Source organism: Haematobia irritans, chromosome 3 (assembly GCF_050003625.1).
Source record: "Haematobia irritans isolate KBUSLIRL chromosome 3, ASM5000362v1, whole genome shotgun sequence".
In the NCBI taxonomy this organism is placed as follows: Eukaryota; Metazoa; Arthropoda; class Insecta; order Diptera; family Muscidae; genus Haematobia; species Haematobia irritans.
Window position 1 is genome coordinate 230,055,829 of NC_134399.1, and position 14,611 is coordinate 230,070,439.

General features: G+C 34.5%; 2 protein-coding genes across 5 annotated transcripts in view; one reads left to right on the forward strand and one right to left on the reverse strand.

Annotated features, from left to right (window-relative positions):
* up (Troponin T, skeletal muscle) overlaps positions 1 to 14,611 on the forward strand; it is a 452,387-nt gene that overhangs the window by 176,773 nt on the left and 261,003 nt on the right. The gene's annotated exons all lie outside the window — the stretch shown is intronic.
* Tpst (tyrosylprotein sulfotransferase) overlaps positions 1 to 14,611 on the reverse strand; it is an 88,498-nt gene that overhangs the window by 66,941 nt on the left and 6,946 nt on the right. For all 3 annotated transcript variants that reach the window (XM_075298384.1, XM_075298386.1, XM_075298385.1), the window contains exon 2: positions 6,025 to 6,155. In XM_075298384.1, the coding sequence (XP_075154499.1) occupies positions 6,025 to 6,155 (131 nt within the window). The remainder of the gene's footprint in view (positions 1 to 6,024; positions 6,156 to 14,611) is intronic.

The window sequence follows — 14,611 nt, forward strand, 5'->3', positions numbered from 1 at the left end:
GCCTCTTTTTTTCCATAGAATAAATATCGTCACACACAAACACATACTCGTACATAACTAGATACTCAAATATACACATAAATAATCTTCTGGGTGAGAATTATCAAGGGATTTTACAAATGTTCGAAAAAAGAGACTACAGTGTGTGAGGTTATGTGTGATGGTTCCATTGCGGTAACCGCAACCAAAATTCTATAACAGTGTGTCAAAGAGGCACCACTTGGAACCATTATAAATTCTCCATATTGTGATAAATGTCGTTCGATATCCACACTGAAAAAAGGAATAAACATTGTCACTTTCACTTTTCACGATTAAAATTACATATTTTTGGACATGGGACCTAGAGAAAACAGGTTTGAAAAACAATGTTATTAATCTTCTAAAGCCCAAGCCCGCCTTTAGGCGGGCTTCATTTAATAAGGAAGCTTTTAGTAAAACACACCTTAAGACAACAAAAATGGGCAAAACAAAAAGAAAACTTATTTGAAACTATTCATGAGGCTTTGCAGCATATGCTGAATTTTACTGTATAAATTTTAAAGAGAACTAAGCAACTCTTGCTTTTGTGTCGTTGACATTGAAAATTTAATCAGCTGGCAAAAAAATTGGGGCATTAGAGGGTTAAACAAATTTTGAACATCGATTGGGATGTCCCAGTGACGAGGAATGCGGCAATGATGTGGAAGACATATTTGCAGTGCTGAGGAGGAATTTGAAAGGAATCGTAAAAAGGGAAGAAGCCGTAGATATCAGCCTTCTTGGCAAGATACTGGTGGATTAGCACGAATATTGGCGCTTTACTATACTTTGGTTTTTTAGACCGCCCGTTAAACTGGCATGGGTTCAGAACAAAAAAAAAACATTTTCGCGAATCACGCATGATTCCCGCGAAGCCGTGAATGAAATGAAATCACGCTCACGATTAAAATTCACGCCCACGATCGAATTCACGCTCACTATAAAATTGATGTTCACGACAAAATTCACATTCACGTTAAGACAGAGACAGAAAAAAAACACACTCACGAACAAATTCACGTTCACGATTCAAGCACACTGATTCAAGGATTTTATCACGCTTAAGATTTCAATAGCGTCCGTTGTTTGATTTTGAAACATATTTGAATTTTGGTAATGGTTCTGTCGTGAGTTATGAATGTTACTTACTGATCAGTAGGGAGCCACCGTGGTGCAATGGTTAGCATGCCCGCCTTGCATACACAAGGTCGTGGGATCGATTCCTGCTACGACCGAACGCCAAAAAGTTTTTCAGCGGTGGATTATCCCACCTCAGTAATGCTGGTGACATTTCTGAGGGTTTCAAAGCTTCTCTAAGTGGTTTCACTGCAATATGGAACGCCGTTCGGACTCGGCTATAAAAGGAGGTCCCTAGTCATTGAGCTTAACATGGAATCGGGCAGCACTCAGTGATAAGAGAGAAGTTCACCACGATGGTATCACAATGGACTGAATAGTCTAAGTGAGCCTGATACATCGGGCTGCCACCTAACCTAACCTAACCTACTGATCAGTAACTGCAGCGAGTCATGAGATTTGTCGTGATTCCGCCAATTGTCGTGCTCCGAAAAATTTCTTGAGTCATGAGATTTGTTTTGAATTACGAAAATTTTGGTGAATCATGCAGGAACGTGAGGCATGAACATTGTTCGTGCGTGAACGAAGTCGGCTTTGACGTAGGTTTCGTAGTCCATTACCACGCAGTCAAACTTCGTCAGCATCGTCGTGTACAGCCTCCGGGATAGCGCTTTGGCCGTCGTATTTTGTTTATCATCGCGATTTGGAGTCACTACCTTCTTGTAAGTCGATAGTCCGGCTCGTTTTTTGGCTCGATGCACGGTTGTAGACGATACACCCAGCTTATTTGCGGCATCTCGGAGAGAGAGGTTAGGGTTTCGCTTGAAACTACCGGCAACTCTCTTTGTCGTCTCAGCGGCTGCCGGTTTTCGATTTCCCCCCGATCCAGACTTCCTGGCTGTCGACAAACGTTCCCCAAACACTTTAATTACATTTGATTTGGCAACTTTTAGTGATTTTGCCTTGATTTTGCTTTGCGTGCGAGTAGCTCGGATTTTCGCGATGCGCGAGCAAAATCTTGCTTGGACGGCATTTTGACAACTGAAGAGTGAATTCCAAAATCAAAATAGGAGCAACATTCTACAAACACACCTTCAAAATGAGGGGTCTTCAGGTTTTTTAAATGCAAAATTGAAAGAAATACGTCAAGTTTATATTGGCCAAATTTTGACCGTATCACCCTTTAATACGTCTATAGTTACAAAACAAACCATTTTATAGCCACAATTGCCCAAAGTTGCCCACAGGCAACATTCTCTACCGCACAAACGAATGGCTACACGCTCCTTAAATGACTTAAACACGATTAAGAGTATACAAAATTTTTTAGCGATATCTATAAAAATTCGAGGTCGAAAGGGTTAAAATAAAGACATTTTTGCGATATTTTAATAACGCTAATCACGTACAAATAAACGCCAATTTAAAAATTATAGCAGATAATTTTAAGTAAAAAATGTTTTCTCAATTCCAAAAAAAAAACTTAAACCAAAGATACAAAATCCTCAAAATAAGTCTTTCCCTATATTTGAAGAGTTGTTTTATCTTAAATCGTAGGAATCAATATTTCAGTTCATTTAAGGACGATATCTTTAAATCAAAAATGGGGTTCCTTTATAATTTGTACATTTAATAAAAAAAGCAGATTTTAAACTTTATTTTAAATAAAATTTCTTTATTTTAAAGTAATTTGCCTTTAATAGTGTGTAAATTGAGCATCCCAAAACTAAGATTGCTTAATCTTTAATAGCACGTCAAATCTTTTTTCCATTGTACTTATAAAAGCTTTTAAACAGAACAGACTTGTCAGTAGCCTTACTGAGAGGGGAAAAACGATCGCTGAAAAACTTGTTCGTATACGGTCAAAAGTGGTATAGAATTTAATTAAACTCATAATTAATTTAAATCAATTGACATAAATTTCGTTAAACATAATTTCAAAAAATTGAAATTTATATATTTGCGTTAACTCGTTTTACTTCAATGTGACTACTGTACCCTTTAATTTGCCTGCTCTCTGGTGAATTTATATCAGAGCTTTTATGTATTCCCGTACACCGCGTACGTTTTATGTGTGTGTGTGTGTTTTTTTGTAAATTTTTTTTGGACAAAAATGGTTCCTTAAATACGATTTAATATGCAAGTTTTTGTTACATTTCATTTTATTTTTGTTGCCTTTACTTTTATTTGTATTTATATTTGTGCAATTTTTTTTTTTATTTTGAAAACGTCCCTTGATACATCATGGGAGGTGGTTTCTAGTTACATGTGTCTACCATTCTTCCAAATCATACTTAAAAGCAAATTTGCAAACATATGGAGTCATTCATCATGCATGGTATGGGTTGTATGGGTACGAATAGAACTGGAATCTAGTCACAAGTCTCCGGGTTGTTGAAAAAACACCAAAAAAAAAAAAAAAAAAGGAAAATATCCATGCATCATACCATCGTACAACACACCAATCATATCGTTGTCAGCCAAAAATGAAACAAAACACCAATCTATCCAAACTTTGCACGACCAAAATAAAAACAGTAAAGAAGAAATAAAATCGGCAAAATATCAAATTGAATTTTCTGAATGATTATGATGACGAGAATGATGATGTATTCCTTTAACGGGAATACAAATGCAAAGTGTGTTGGTTGGTTTTCGTTGACGAATGAAATAAAGGGTGATTTGTTAAGAGCTTGATAACTTTTTTTAAAAAAAAAAAACGCATAAAATTTGCAAAATCTCATCGGTTCTTTATTTGAAACGTTAGATTGGTCCATGACATTTACTTTTTGAAGATAATTTCATTTAAATGTTGACCGCGGCTGCGTCTTAGGTGGTCCATTCGGAAAGTCCAATTTTGGGCAACTTTTTCGAGCATTTCGGCCGGAATAGCCCAAATTTCTTCGGAAATGTTGTCTTCCAAAGCTGGAATAGTTGCTGGCTTATTTCTGTAGACTTTAGACTTGACGTAGCCCCACAAAAAATAGTCTAAAGGCGTCAAATCGCATGATCTTGGTGGCCAACTTACCGGTCCATTTCTTGAGATGAATTGTTCTCCGAAGTTTTCCCTCAAAATGGCCATAGAATCGCGAGCTGTGTGGCATGTAGCGCCATCTTGTTGAAACCACATGTCAACCAAGTTTAGTTCTTCCATTTTTGGCAACAAAAAGTTTGTTAGCATCGAACGATAGCGATCGCCATTCACCGTAACGTTGCGTCCAACAGCATCTTTGAAAAAATACGGTCCAATGATTCCACCAGCGTACAAACCACACCAAACAGTGCATTTTTCGGGATGCATGGGCAGTTCTTGAACGGCTTCTGGTTGCTCTTCACTCCAAATGCGGCAATTTTGCTTATTTACGTAGCCATTCAACCAGAAATGAGCCTCATCGCTGAACAAAATTTGTCGATAAACACATTTCGAACCGAACACTGATTTTGGTAATAAAATTCAATGATTTGCAAGCGTTGCTCGTTAGTAAGTCTATTCATGATGAAATGTCAAAGCATACTGAGCATCTTTCTCTTTGACACCATGTCTTAAATCCCACGTGATCTGTCAAATACTAATGCATGAAAATCCTAACCTCAAAAGAATCACCCTTTACATGGGAAAATTGCCATTTGGTCTGTTTTGCATGTTCATGGGCAAAAGTGGCAAGTGGCAAAATAACTCGATGATAAGATTTATTAGAAGTCTAGCCCATTTCACGGTGATGTGATGTTGACTCTATATCAAACGAGCAATTTAATTTATTTCCATGACAATCCACCAAAGTTTTGTTTCGTCGACCATAAACAAAAAAACAAAATATATTTTTTATGTTAGGCTTGTTTTTATGTCCAAATTAATTATTCTATATACTATTACAATTTTGTAGGAGCATATTGGACAAAAAGATGAAGGGAATTGGCATATTACCACACAAGCCTAACTACACTCAAAGAAAAAATACTTTTCTCAGGATTACAAACGAAATCCCTTTTGTTATACATAATTTTCTTAAAGAGCAAATAAAACCGAATTTGTGACAAGTGTTGCAACGATTCTATCTAATGAATTTTATTTACTTCAATAGAAACTTTTCTAACATCAAAAGAAAACTTTGTTTGTCTAAAATTTCGTTCCTCAGAAAAGACAAGTTTTCTTCATCGCAGGAAAAAGCGAATTTCCATATGGAATGGAAAATTAAAAAAAAAAAAACAAAAACATCTGCTTCTGCACACACAAAAAAATTTCACGAAAATGTTTCTAATTACAATTTTAATTGAGTTTTAAAAAATATTCAATTAAAAATTTAATTGATTCAACAAATTTTTTAATTGAAACAAAAATCAATCACAAAAATAATAGTATCAATTAATTTTTTAATTGGGTCAATTAACTTTTTAATTGACCTTCAATTAATTTTTTAATTGATACTATCATTTCTGTGATTGAAGACATTTCAATTAAAAATTAATTGGATCAATTAATTTCGTGATTGAATCAGAAAAAAATTTTTTGTGTGCAGGTATTAATCGCAGTAGAAATAAGCCTCGAAAATGTATTCGTTTCTTGAGTGAAGCTTCAACATTTATAGTTTTGTTTATGTGAAATTATTGAAAATAATAACACAACAATATTTAATTTAAATTATATAATTAAAATTATTATTTCCGTGCGTGGGCGCCGCCGTGATACAATAAAAAGCCTGATAACCTTTACAACTAAAGATTCTTTGTAGACTGTATATTTTGTGTAATTGGCCAATAAATTGTTTCCTTATTTTCGAGTATAAAATTATAATTTTGCTAAATGCATTCATCATTTTCTCGTAAAAAACAATCATACGCTATTGTTTCGTTTGAAAATTGTGTTTCGGGGAAAGTTGACATCACTGGTAGCAATATGCAATTTCAAAACTCTAACTATGTACTTACCTCACATCTGGATGTGCGTCGAGCATAGCTCTCATCAATGTCGTACCGGATCTTGGTACACCACCAATAAATATTAATGGCATTTCCCTACTATACGAATAAACTTTTTGGTTGTCGCTATCAACATATTTCTGAAAAAAAAAAACAAAGAATAAAATATAAAATAGTTTAAACAAATATATTATTATATATTATATTATTATTTTTATAGTTTATTAATCGTCAAAAAGACAATAAAAGATTAATAATAAAATAAGTAACATTAAAACGCGAAAGATTTAATTTATAATAAACCATTAATTTTGGTTTCTAGTTGTTTACTATTAACCAAAGAAAGTCGAAATATTTGAATTTTTTCTTTATTGCAAATATTCAAAGTACACCTGTAACATATACTCCCAAAAACATATTTTAAGCGTTGATCCAAACAAAATATTGTTTGTATTGTTTAAACATATTATGTTTCACCTTAGGCATACAATGGTAGAAAAAAAAAAACTTTTAATGAAATGTTCTTTGTGTATATACACACAAAAAAAATTTTCTGATTCAATCACGAAATTAATTGATCCAATTAATTTTTAATTGAAATGTCTTCAATCACAGAAATGATATTATCAATTAAAAAATTAATTGAAGGTCAATTAAAAAGTTAATTGATCCAATTAAAAAATTAATTGATAAAGGGTGATACGGTCAAAATTTGGTCAAGGGAAAACGCGTGTAAATCGGTGAAATCCTTTATTTAAAAAATCAAATTAAATTTCTTTTTCAAGTTCAATTAGTATAAAATTCAGGACATATATTCAGTTAGGCTTTCGCTTTTCCAAATCCGAATTGCCGGGCCTCACGCTTTTCACCTGCCATCAGATTTTGTACAGCCACCTTGTCCACCTTCTTCGCCGCAGAAAGCCAGTTTGCCTTGAACTGCTGTTTTTTTGGTCTTCTTTAGGTTCCGCTTGACAATAGCCCAGTATTTCTCAATTGGGCGGAGCTCTGGCGTGTTGGGAGGGTTCTTGTCCTTGGGAACCACCTGCACGTTGTTGGCGGCGTACCACTCCATGGCCTTTTTACCGTAATGGCATGATGCCAAATCCGGCCAAAACAGTACGGAACAACCGTGTTTCTTCAGGAAAGGCAGCAGACGTTTATTCAAACACTCTTTCACGTAAATTTCTTGGTTGACAGTCCCGGAAGCTATGAAAATGCTGCTTTTCAAGCCACAGGTACAGATGGCTTGCCAAACCAGATATTTCTTTGCGAACTTTGACAGTTTTATGTGCTTGAAAATATCTGCTACCTTTCCCCTTCCTTTTGCCGTATAAAACACCTGTCCCGGAAGCTGCTTGTAGTCGGCTTTGACGTAGGTTTCGTCGTCCATTACCACGCAGTCAAACTTCGTCAGCATCGTCGTGTACAGCCTCCGGGATCGCGCTTTGGCTGTCGTATTTTGTTTATCATCGCGATTTGGAGTCACTACCTTCTTGTAAGTCGATAGTCCGGCTCGTTTTTTGGCTCGATGCACGGTTGTAGACGATACACCCAGCTTATTTGCGGTTAGGGTTTCGCTTGAAACTACCGGCAACTCTCTTTGTCGTCTCAGCGGCTTCCGGTTTTCGATTTCCCCCCGATCCAGACTTCCTGGCTGTCGACAAACGTTCCCCAAACACTTTAATTACATTTGTAACGGTTGATTTGGCAACTTTCAGCGATTTTGCCAGCTTTGCGTGCGAATAGCTCGGATTTTCGCGATGCGCGAGCAAAATTTTGATACGCTGCTCTTCATGCTTGGACGGCATTTTGACAACTGAAAAGTGAATTCCAAAATCAAAATAGGAGCAACATTCTACACACACACACCTTCAAAATGAGGGGTGTTCAGGTTTTTTAAATGCAAAATTGAAAGAAATACGTCAAGTTTATATTGACCAAATTTTGACCGTATCACCCTTTACTATTATTTTTGTGATTGATTTTTGTTTCAATTTTGTGTCTTTTTGTGTCTTGACTACTAATAGAACATATTTGTTACAATTTATTTTAATATAGCTAAGTGAAAACTGTAATGTTCAAAATAAACAGAATTACTTTTTCTCAAAAAACTCGATTTACTCAACTGCTACATTCTTACTTGTTTTCCCTTCAAAAATACATATAAATTTTTCGTAGTAATTGGCGTAATTGTTGTAACAGCAAACCCAAAAATGTACATGCGTGTATGTTGTTTCCATTTACCATTGAAAAGTTGACCTAAATCTAAAAATTGTTTATCGTTGAACCATTAGTAACACCAATCATTTCAATCATTTGTGTCAATGGCGCGTGACAAATGCACCCATTTTTCACGACTGAAGCGAAACTGAGCGAAATCTAATTAAGACAACAACATTATTAAAAGTAATTAAAGTCAATGTCTACCATTAGAAGATTTATGTTTCCCATGGGTCATTTGATAAAAAGTGTCCCAACTTTGAATTTAAAAAGTTTCATCGGCAAAAGCCTGAGAAGGTGTGAAGTGTACGACAGACTAAAAAAAAACATTTTGTGTGTTTTTATTTGGTATTCAAATCAAACTCAAAGATAAAGTTATCCAGGAATAAAACTATAGCTTTATCGAAAAACTAGATGTTTCCAATTGACTTTTTCGCAGTCATGTAAAATTTGTATGTTTCTTTCAGTCTAGAAGTAATAATTTATTAAAAATAGAGATGACATTACACGTTATACCTAAGAATACCCATCGACTACCAATGTCCACATAGGAAGACATTCGAAAACTACACTGACAAAATATTATCGTGAGGTCAAAGATTTCATGTCCTTAAAATACGATTGCGAATTTTGCTTAGCATAGAAGTCGCATTTCTCTGATATAGTTTTTTCCTTGTTCAAAAGTCGATAAACTTTTCAATGAAGTCATTCCGTTCTTATACTTTTTTTATTTATTTCTGTGATTCGACCTAAAATTGGGTATCCCAACGTGAAAGAAAATTTCGTTTTACTAAGGTCAGCGTGGCTATAATACTTCTGAAAAAATCTTCAAAATTAATTACTATAGCTATTATTTTTTTCGGATTATAGGCCAAATAGCTCTATTGTTCATAAAGCGATTTGGTGACAATTCAAGAATCAAGTTTTCAGAACAACCCAGCAAAAAAATGTGGAAGTTCTCCCAAAGGCACAACATTAAAAGCACTTCCAGAAGATGCACTCCCAATGATGTTCTTTATTTAACAACCCAGGAAGTTCTTTCAATTCAATTTTTTATAACTTGTTTTTTTTCATACTTTTAATAGATAATTTTTACTTTTTTTTGTTTCAAATAGGTTAAAAACAGAGTAAGAAGTCATAAAATGGTACAAATCATTTACATTTTGTCGACAAAAATTCTAAATCCAATGGGGAAAAATTGTGAATTTTTGAAAATATTTGGGGTCAAACGTTTCCGATAAGCGTTAGAATTCATTAAAAATTATAAAAAATTATAAAAATTATTTATTTAACAAAATATCACAGATTTTTTTAATTTACATCCAAAACATTGAATTCGGTTCACACCTAAATAGGTAATGCAAATTCAGTGCAACGGCTGTTGAAATGGAGGACTTCCGTCCTATGACAAGCCCATGTTAAACTCATCGCTTCTGCGTCAATTTTGCACCACTTCCGGATCCAAAAAGAACATTTTCATTACTTTTTTGGCGACGTTTATTTTTGCTGGGAAACTCATATACCCAGCAAAAAAAAAAAATTGGAAGTTGTTCCACAAACATTTCTTATAAAGCGTATCGTGGGATCCCCCAATGATTTTTTTCTACTTCCGATGCAGTCCTTGTGGACAAGTATTATAAAGAACGCAATCAGGCTATTTTAAGTGCAAATTTTGGACAATTAAATTTTACAAAACTAATAAAAAAATAAAAAAATAGAAAATTAATAAAAAAAAGTAAAAAAATAGTAATAAAAAAATAAATTTCATCCCCGCTGGGATTTGAACCTGTGCCGTTTAACTTTTTCGCTTCCATGGAAGTTCTTTTGGGATAGTTTTGCAAATTTCGAGAATTTTTAATTTTTTTGTTGTTTTTTAATGGAAAAAATATATTTATACGAATATATATATAAATATATTCCGAAAATAAAAACGATGCATAACATAATTTTTTTTTTTAGAAAAATATAAAAAAAATTGTCGCATGTGAGTATTGAACCTGCGTTTCTTATTTTTTCGGTCATACTAATAAAGAACATCTCGAGAAGCAATTAAAATCTTATTCCTTGGTGTCGTATTACGATCATATCACAAACATTTGAATTGACATTTGACTATTATGATGCCAGCAAACCCAGGTTCGACCCCTGGTCGGAGCGAAAAAGTTTTTCAAATTGTAAAAATTAGATAATAGGAAAATAATAGTGTAATGAAACATATCGATGAAAAAAAGTGAAATTGGTTGAAAAAAAAAACAATTTTTTTTCGCTTTTTTAATCTCTTCATTCTAATTAACTTCCGGGCACAACTTCTAAAGCAATGCAAAGGATCCAAAAAGGGAGTACTTCCGTCCGATGACAAGCCCATGTAAAAATCATTGGAGATGATCAAAGTTTGCACTACTTCCGGATCACAGATTGGGGATCCAAACTACTTTTTTGGAAGCTCTTTTTTGCTGGGTAGCTCTTGAAGTAATTGAGGTAGGTGGTCAAAATTAAAATTTTTGTTCTACATGCTGTTAGTACAAATAAAAACAGTAGAAAAATTAAAGTATTTAACATTAGGTTTATTTCTCTGTATTATATTACATTAATATAATACAGAGAATGAAGTTAATCTGTCTGCCAAAAACCGAAGAGGGGAATATGTGAATAACATATAAACAATAATATGACCAATTTAAATCTTAATGTAAGTATATAAAGTAAAGATATTATTTGAATTAATCAATTAAAAATAATAAATAAAAAGTATATTTAAAATCCGTAATTTTTGGTTTCCTTTAAAAAATGTTTTCTAATTCAATTAAAAATTTAATTGAAAAAAAACTATTCATTTCTGATTATATACAAACTTGCATGTGTATATGGAGAAATTAAAAATTACCTTATATATATAAAAATATTTTTTTTTTGAGTTCGATAGAAATCCTAAAATTTTATTTCTAGAGTCAAGCAAGATGGACTACACTTGCGCCTTCTGTGCCTTTAGAATTCAAATTTTAGGTAAATTGGTTAAAAGTTTGCGGCTGAAAAAAGTCAAATAAATAGTTCAAAAGATTTTTTTCTTTCGTATAGAATAAATTGTATTCATAATAGAAATATTAATGCTTATGACAATATTATTTCAGCAAGGGAACTTCATTAGAGTCGCAATAGATTCACTTTTAATTTGGTCACGCGTTTATTGTAATAATTTTCGCCATTAGGCTAATTTGTTGTATGTTCTAATTTGCAAACCCTAATTTCAAGAAATCTTATAACAATATTCCAATCTCCAATTACTTTTTTGAATAAATGCCATTGTACAATTTTACACTTCTACACACTCCAACTACTGATGAACATCCCAAACTCGGTGCGGCCCAAATTTTTTGAAAACAGAAACTACCTGTAAATGGGTGTGACATTTTCCTCCACCCCCTCCCCCTAACTAAACTGTGGGGGATGCAAAAAACTTTTGTACAAACACATCCACTTAGTGAATATAAACGACACTTCCTCAAAAGGTCTTTTGTCCGTAAATGCTATGGACATTGGCCGGGAAGAAGCAATAGTCTCACAATCCTCCGGCTTAATCTAACACCACCCCACCACCAAATACTTAGAACGCTCTAGAAAGGTGTTGTGGAAGCTTAGACAAATAATCCCCAATTTTCAAAAGAAGTGAATGCTAACATGAATAAAACTACCGTGTTTGCATCATTCCGAAAAGTAGGAATCGAATTAATGTTTGCTAAAGAGATATCTGGGATTTATCTTCTTGGGAGTTTACCTGTGCGTTCCGTTGTGTTCATGACACTCTTGCCTTGGGAACTTCATCTCCTTCAAGTGGAAATATTAAAACTTATGTGAAAAAGCAAAAAAGAAACAGAAGAAGAGACTCCCACACACCTGCAAATGGATGAGGTGTGAAGGTTTCGGTCTCTTGGTGGCAGACTGGCTAACGAATACAAACAAAAAAGTTGTAAGTCCAAAGTCAGTCCACACGCACACACAAGGACGAAAGTTTTACTCGAGAATAAGTATGTGCAACAAATTGAATCTCAGTCAGTCAGCCATCCAGCTATACAGCCACTGCCAAGTAACCACATAACGCACTCCTGGTGCTCCATGAATTCCTAAGTTGGGTGTCATAGCTACCCTGTGTGACACACATTTGCTTCGTTTTTTTTTCTTGTTGATTTGCTTCTTGGCATATCCTCCTTGTGGTAGAGTCTGGAGAAGGGCTGGCTATGGAATGAAAGTGTCTTTCGTTTGTTCAGATTTTGTTGAACTCTCTGAGCACCACTTTATTTCAAAGGACACTACATCACTTAAGTGGGGTAATGTGTAGTGATGCGAGTCGGTATCCGAGTATTAAGGTCAGCAAGGTAACCTTAGATAGATGATCCTTTGGCACGACCACTACTGCGTGGCATGCGAACAGAACCCACCCACATCGACATAGACTGGTTGGTATTTTGTCAAATTGAAGCTGATGTGGTGGAAGATATTTTGCTGGAAAGGCGAATTTAATCAAAAAGTGTCATGTGATGATTTTGTGAATGCTTGTATGACTGATTTTTCCTATTACAGTGGAGTATGCCTAAAGTAAAAAAAAGGGATCAATAAACACGATAGTTGGAAAAGTACGATTAAGCGCTCAAGTTTGCATTTCGATTTTTTTTTCTTTTTTTTTTTGGGAGATTGACGATTAAAGCTATTGATTAACTGAAATACACAGAACAAATTTTGTCGTTACGATAAAAATTTCGTCACGTCGCCAGAGATTCCGTCACGTTGCACATTCGGAAAAAAATCGCCTTTCTACCATATGTTCCAAACATATTTAGCAGGAAACACATATATTTTTGGATATTGCCGAACATATTATGTTATGTGTTTGAAGAAAAAAAAAACATAAATTATAGGCTTGGAAGAATTTTCTCCCAAAGGTTGTGGTAAAAAAAATATTTCTGCCTAATTGCAACTTCACTCACATATTTCTAACTTCCACGAGGTTTTTTAGTTCTTTGCACCGTTTTCTATAAAACAAACAATGTTGAAGAAATTATTCAATTTTATAATTTTTAAAAATTTTACTTTTCGCCTGGACGGAAACACACTATCCGCTGGCCTACTTAGCTGCTATTGTCATCAACAGACAATTATCGCTATAGCCATCAACGAACATGCAACGCAAACAATTAAAAAGTTATATTTTATAACTTATATTGATTTCGCTCAAAAACAAACCCAGCCATATACATTCAAATCGATGATTTGAGTTTGGCAAAGGAAAAGAGATATGCTTGCAAATTTATTTAGGCAGTAGCCGACTATCAAACCCTTTTTCGGGAGGTTCAAGTGTAGTTCACTATTCTGATAATTGGTTGATAGTTTTGCTGCAAGTAGAGGATGCTGATGAGGAATGTGGTAATTCCGAAACAGCTGTACATCCAACCATCTTGCAGTCTATAGGGCTTTGCCCAAATAAATTTGACAAGCATACTTTTCCTCTGTTGGTTAAGCTACACTTGTAGTTTAGTCAATGCATGGCTTTAAGCTGAGATCAAAAACAACAGTAACGATTGAAGAGAAGCCATCAATAACAAACAAAACGAATTGATTTCGATTGGTAAAAAATATGTTGCATATTTTACACCTTACCCACATAAATCGAAAATTTTTGTTCGATTGGAAAATTCAGTGCAGCCTACCCAAAATGTGCACGTTCGATTGACGGGGTGTTACCCATCGCAAGAGCAAAGGTGTAACCCATTTTACACCGTAGCTGGTCTACGGTGTAGATGGTTACACTTTCAATAAGATGTTGAAGACGCTTTTATTCTTCGACCTAAATAATAGCGTTGTTGAAAATACAAAAGAAAGTGCGTGATGCGTGTATTGTGGTTGCTTTTAAATTTCTTCAACAAAATATTTCCGCCAAATGTCTTTTGTTTTGATTCTATATCAGTGTTGCATATTTTTTGTTCGTTTTTACACGCAAAAGGTGATGTAATTGCAAGGGGTTTCGGCAACGCTGTGGTAACACCATAAAATGTTGTACCATTTCTATGCAACACTTTTTTCCCCAAACGAAATCACCATTAGTTTCCAGCGCCCACGAGTCGATACAAACAAAACATTATTTAACAGAAACATACTTTGTTGGCACGTGGAGCAATGGTTAGCATGTCCGCCTTGCATGCACAGGGTCGTGGGTTCAATCCCTGCTTCGACCGAACACCAAAAAGTTGTTTTTACATATATTTTTTCAAATATTCCAAAAATGTTTAGAAGATTCCGAAAAGATGTTAAACATTAAGGTGGGTACTATGTTCCGTTTTCGAGTTGAAAACCACGCTATTTTCGCGATTTCTTTTCCTGAAATAAT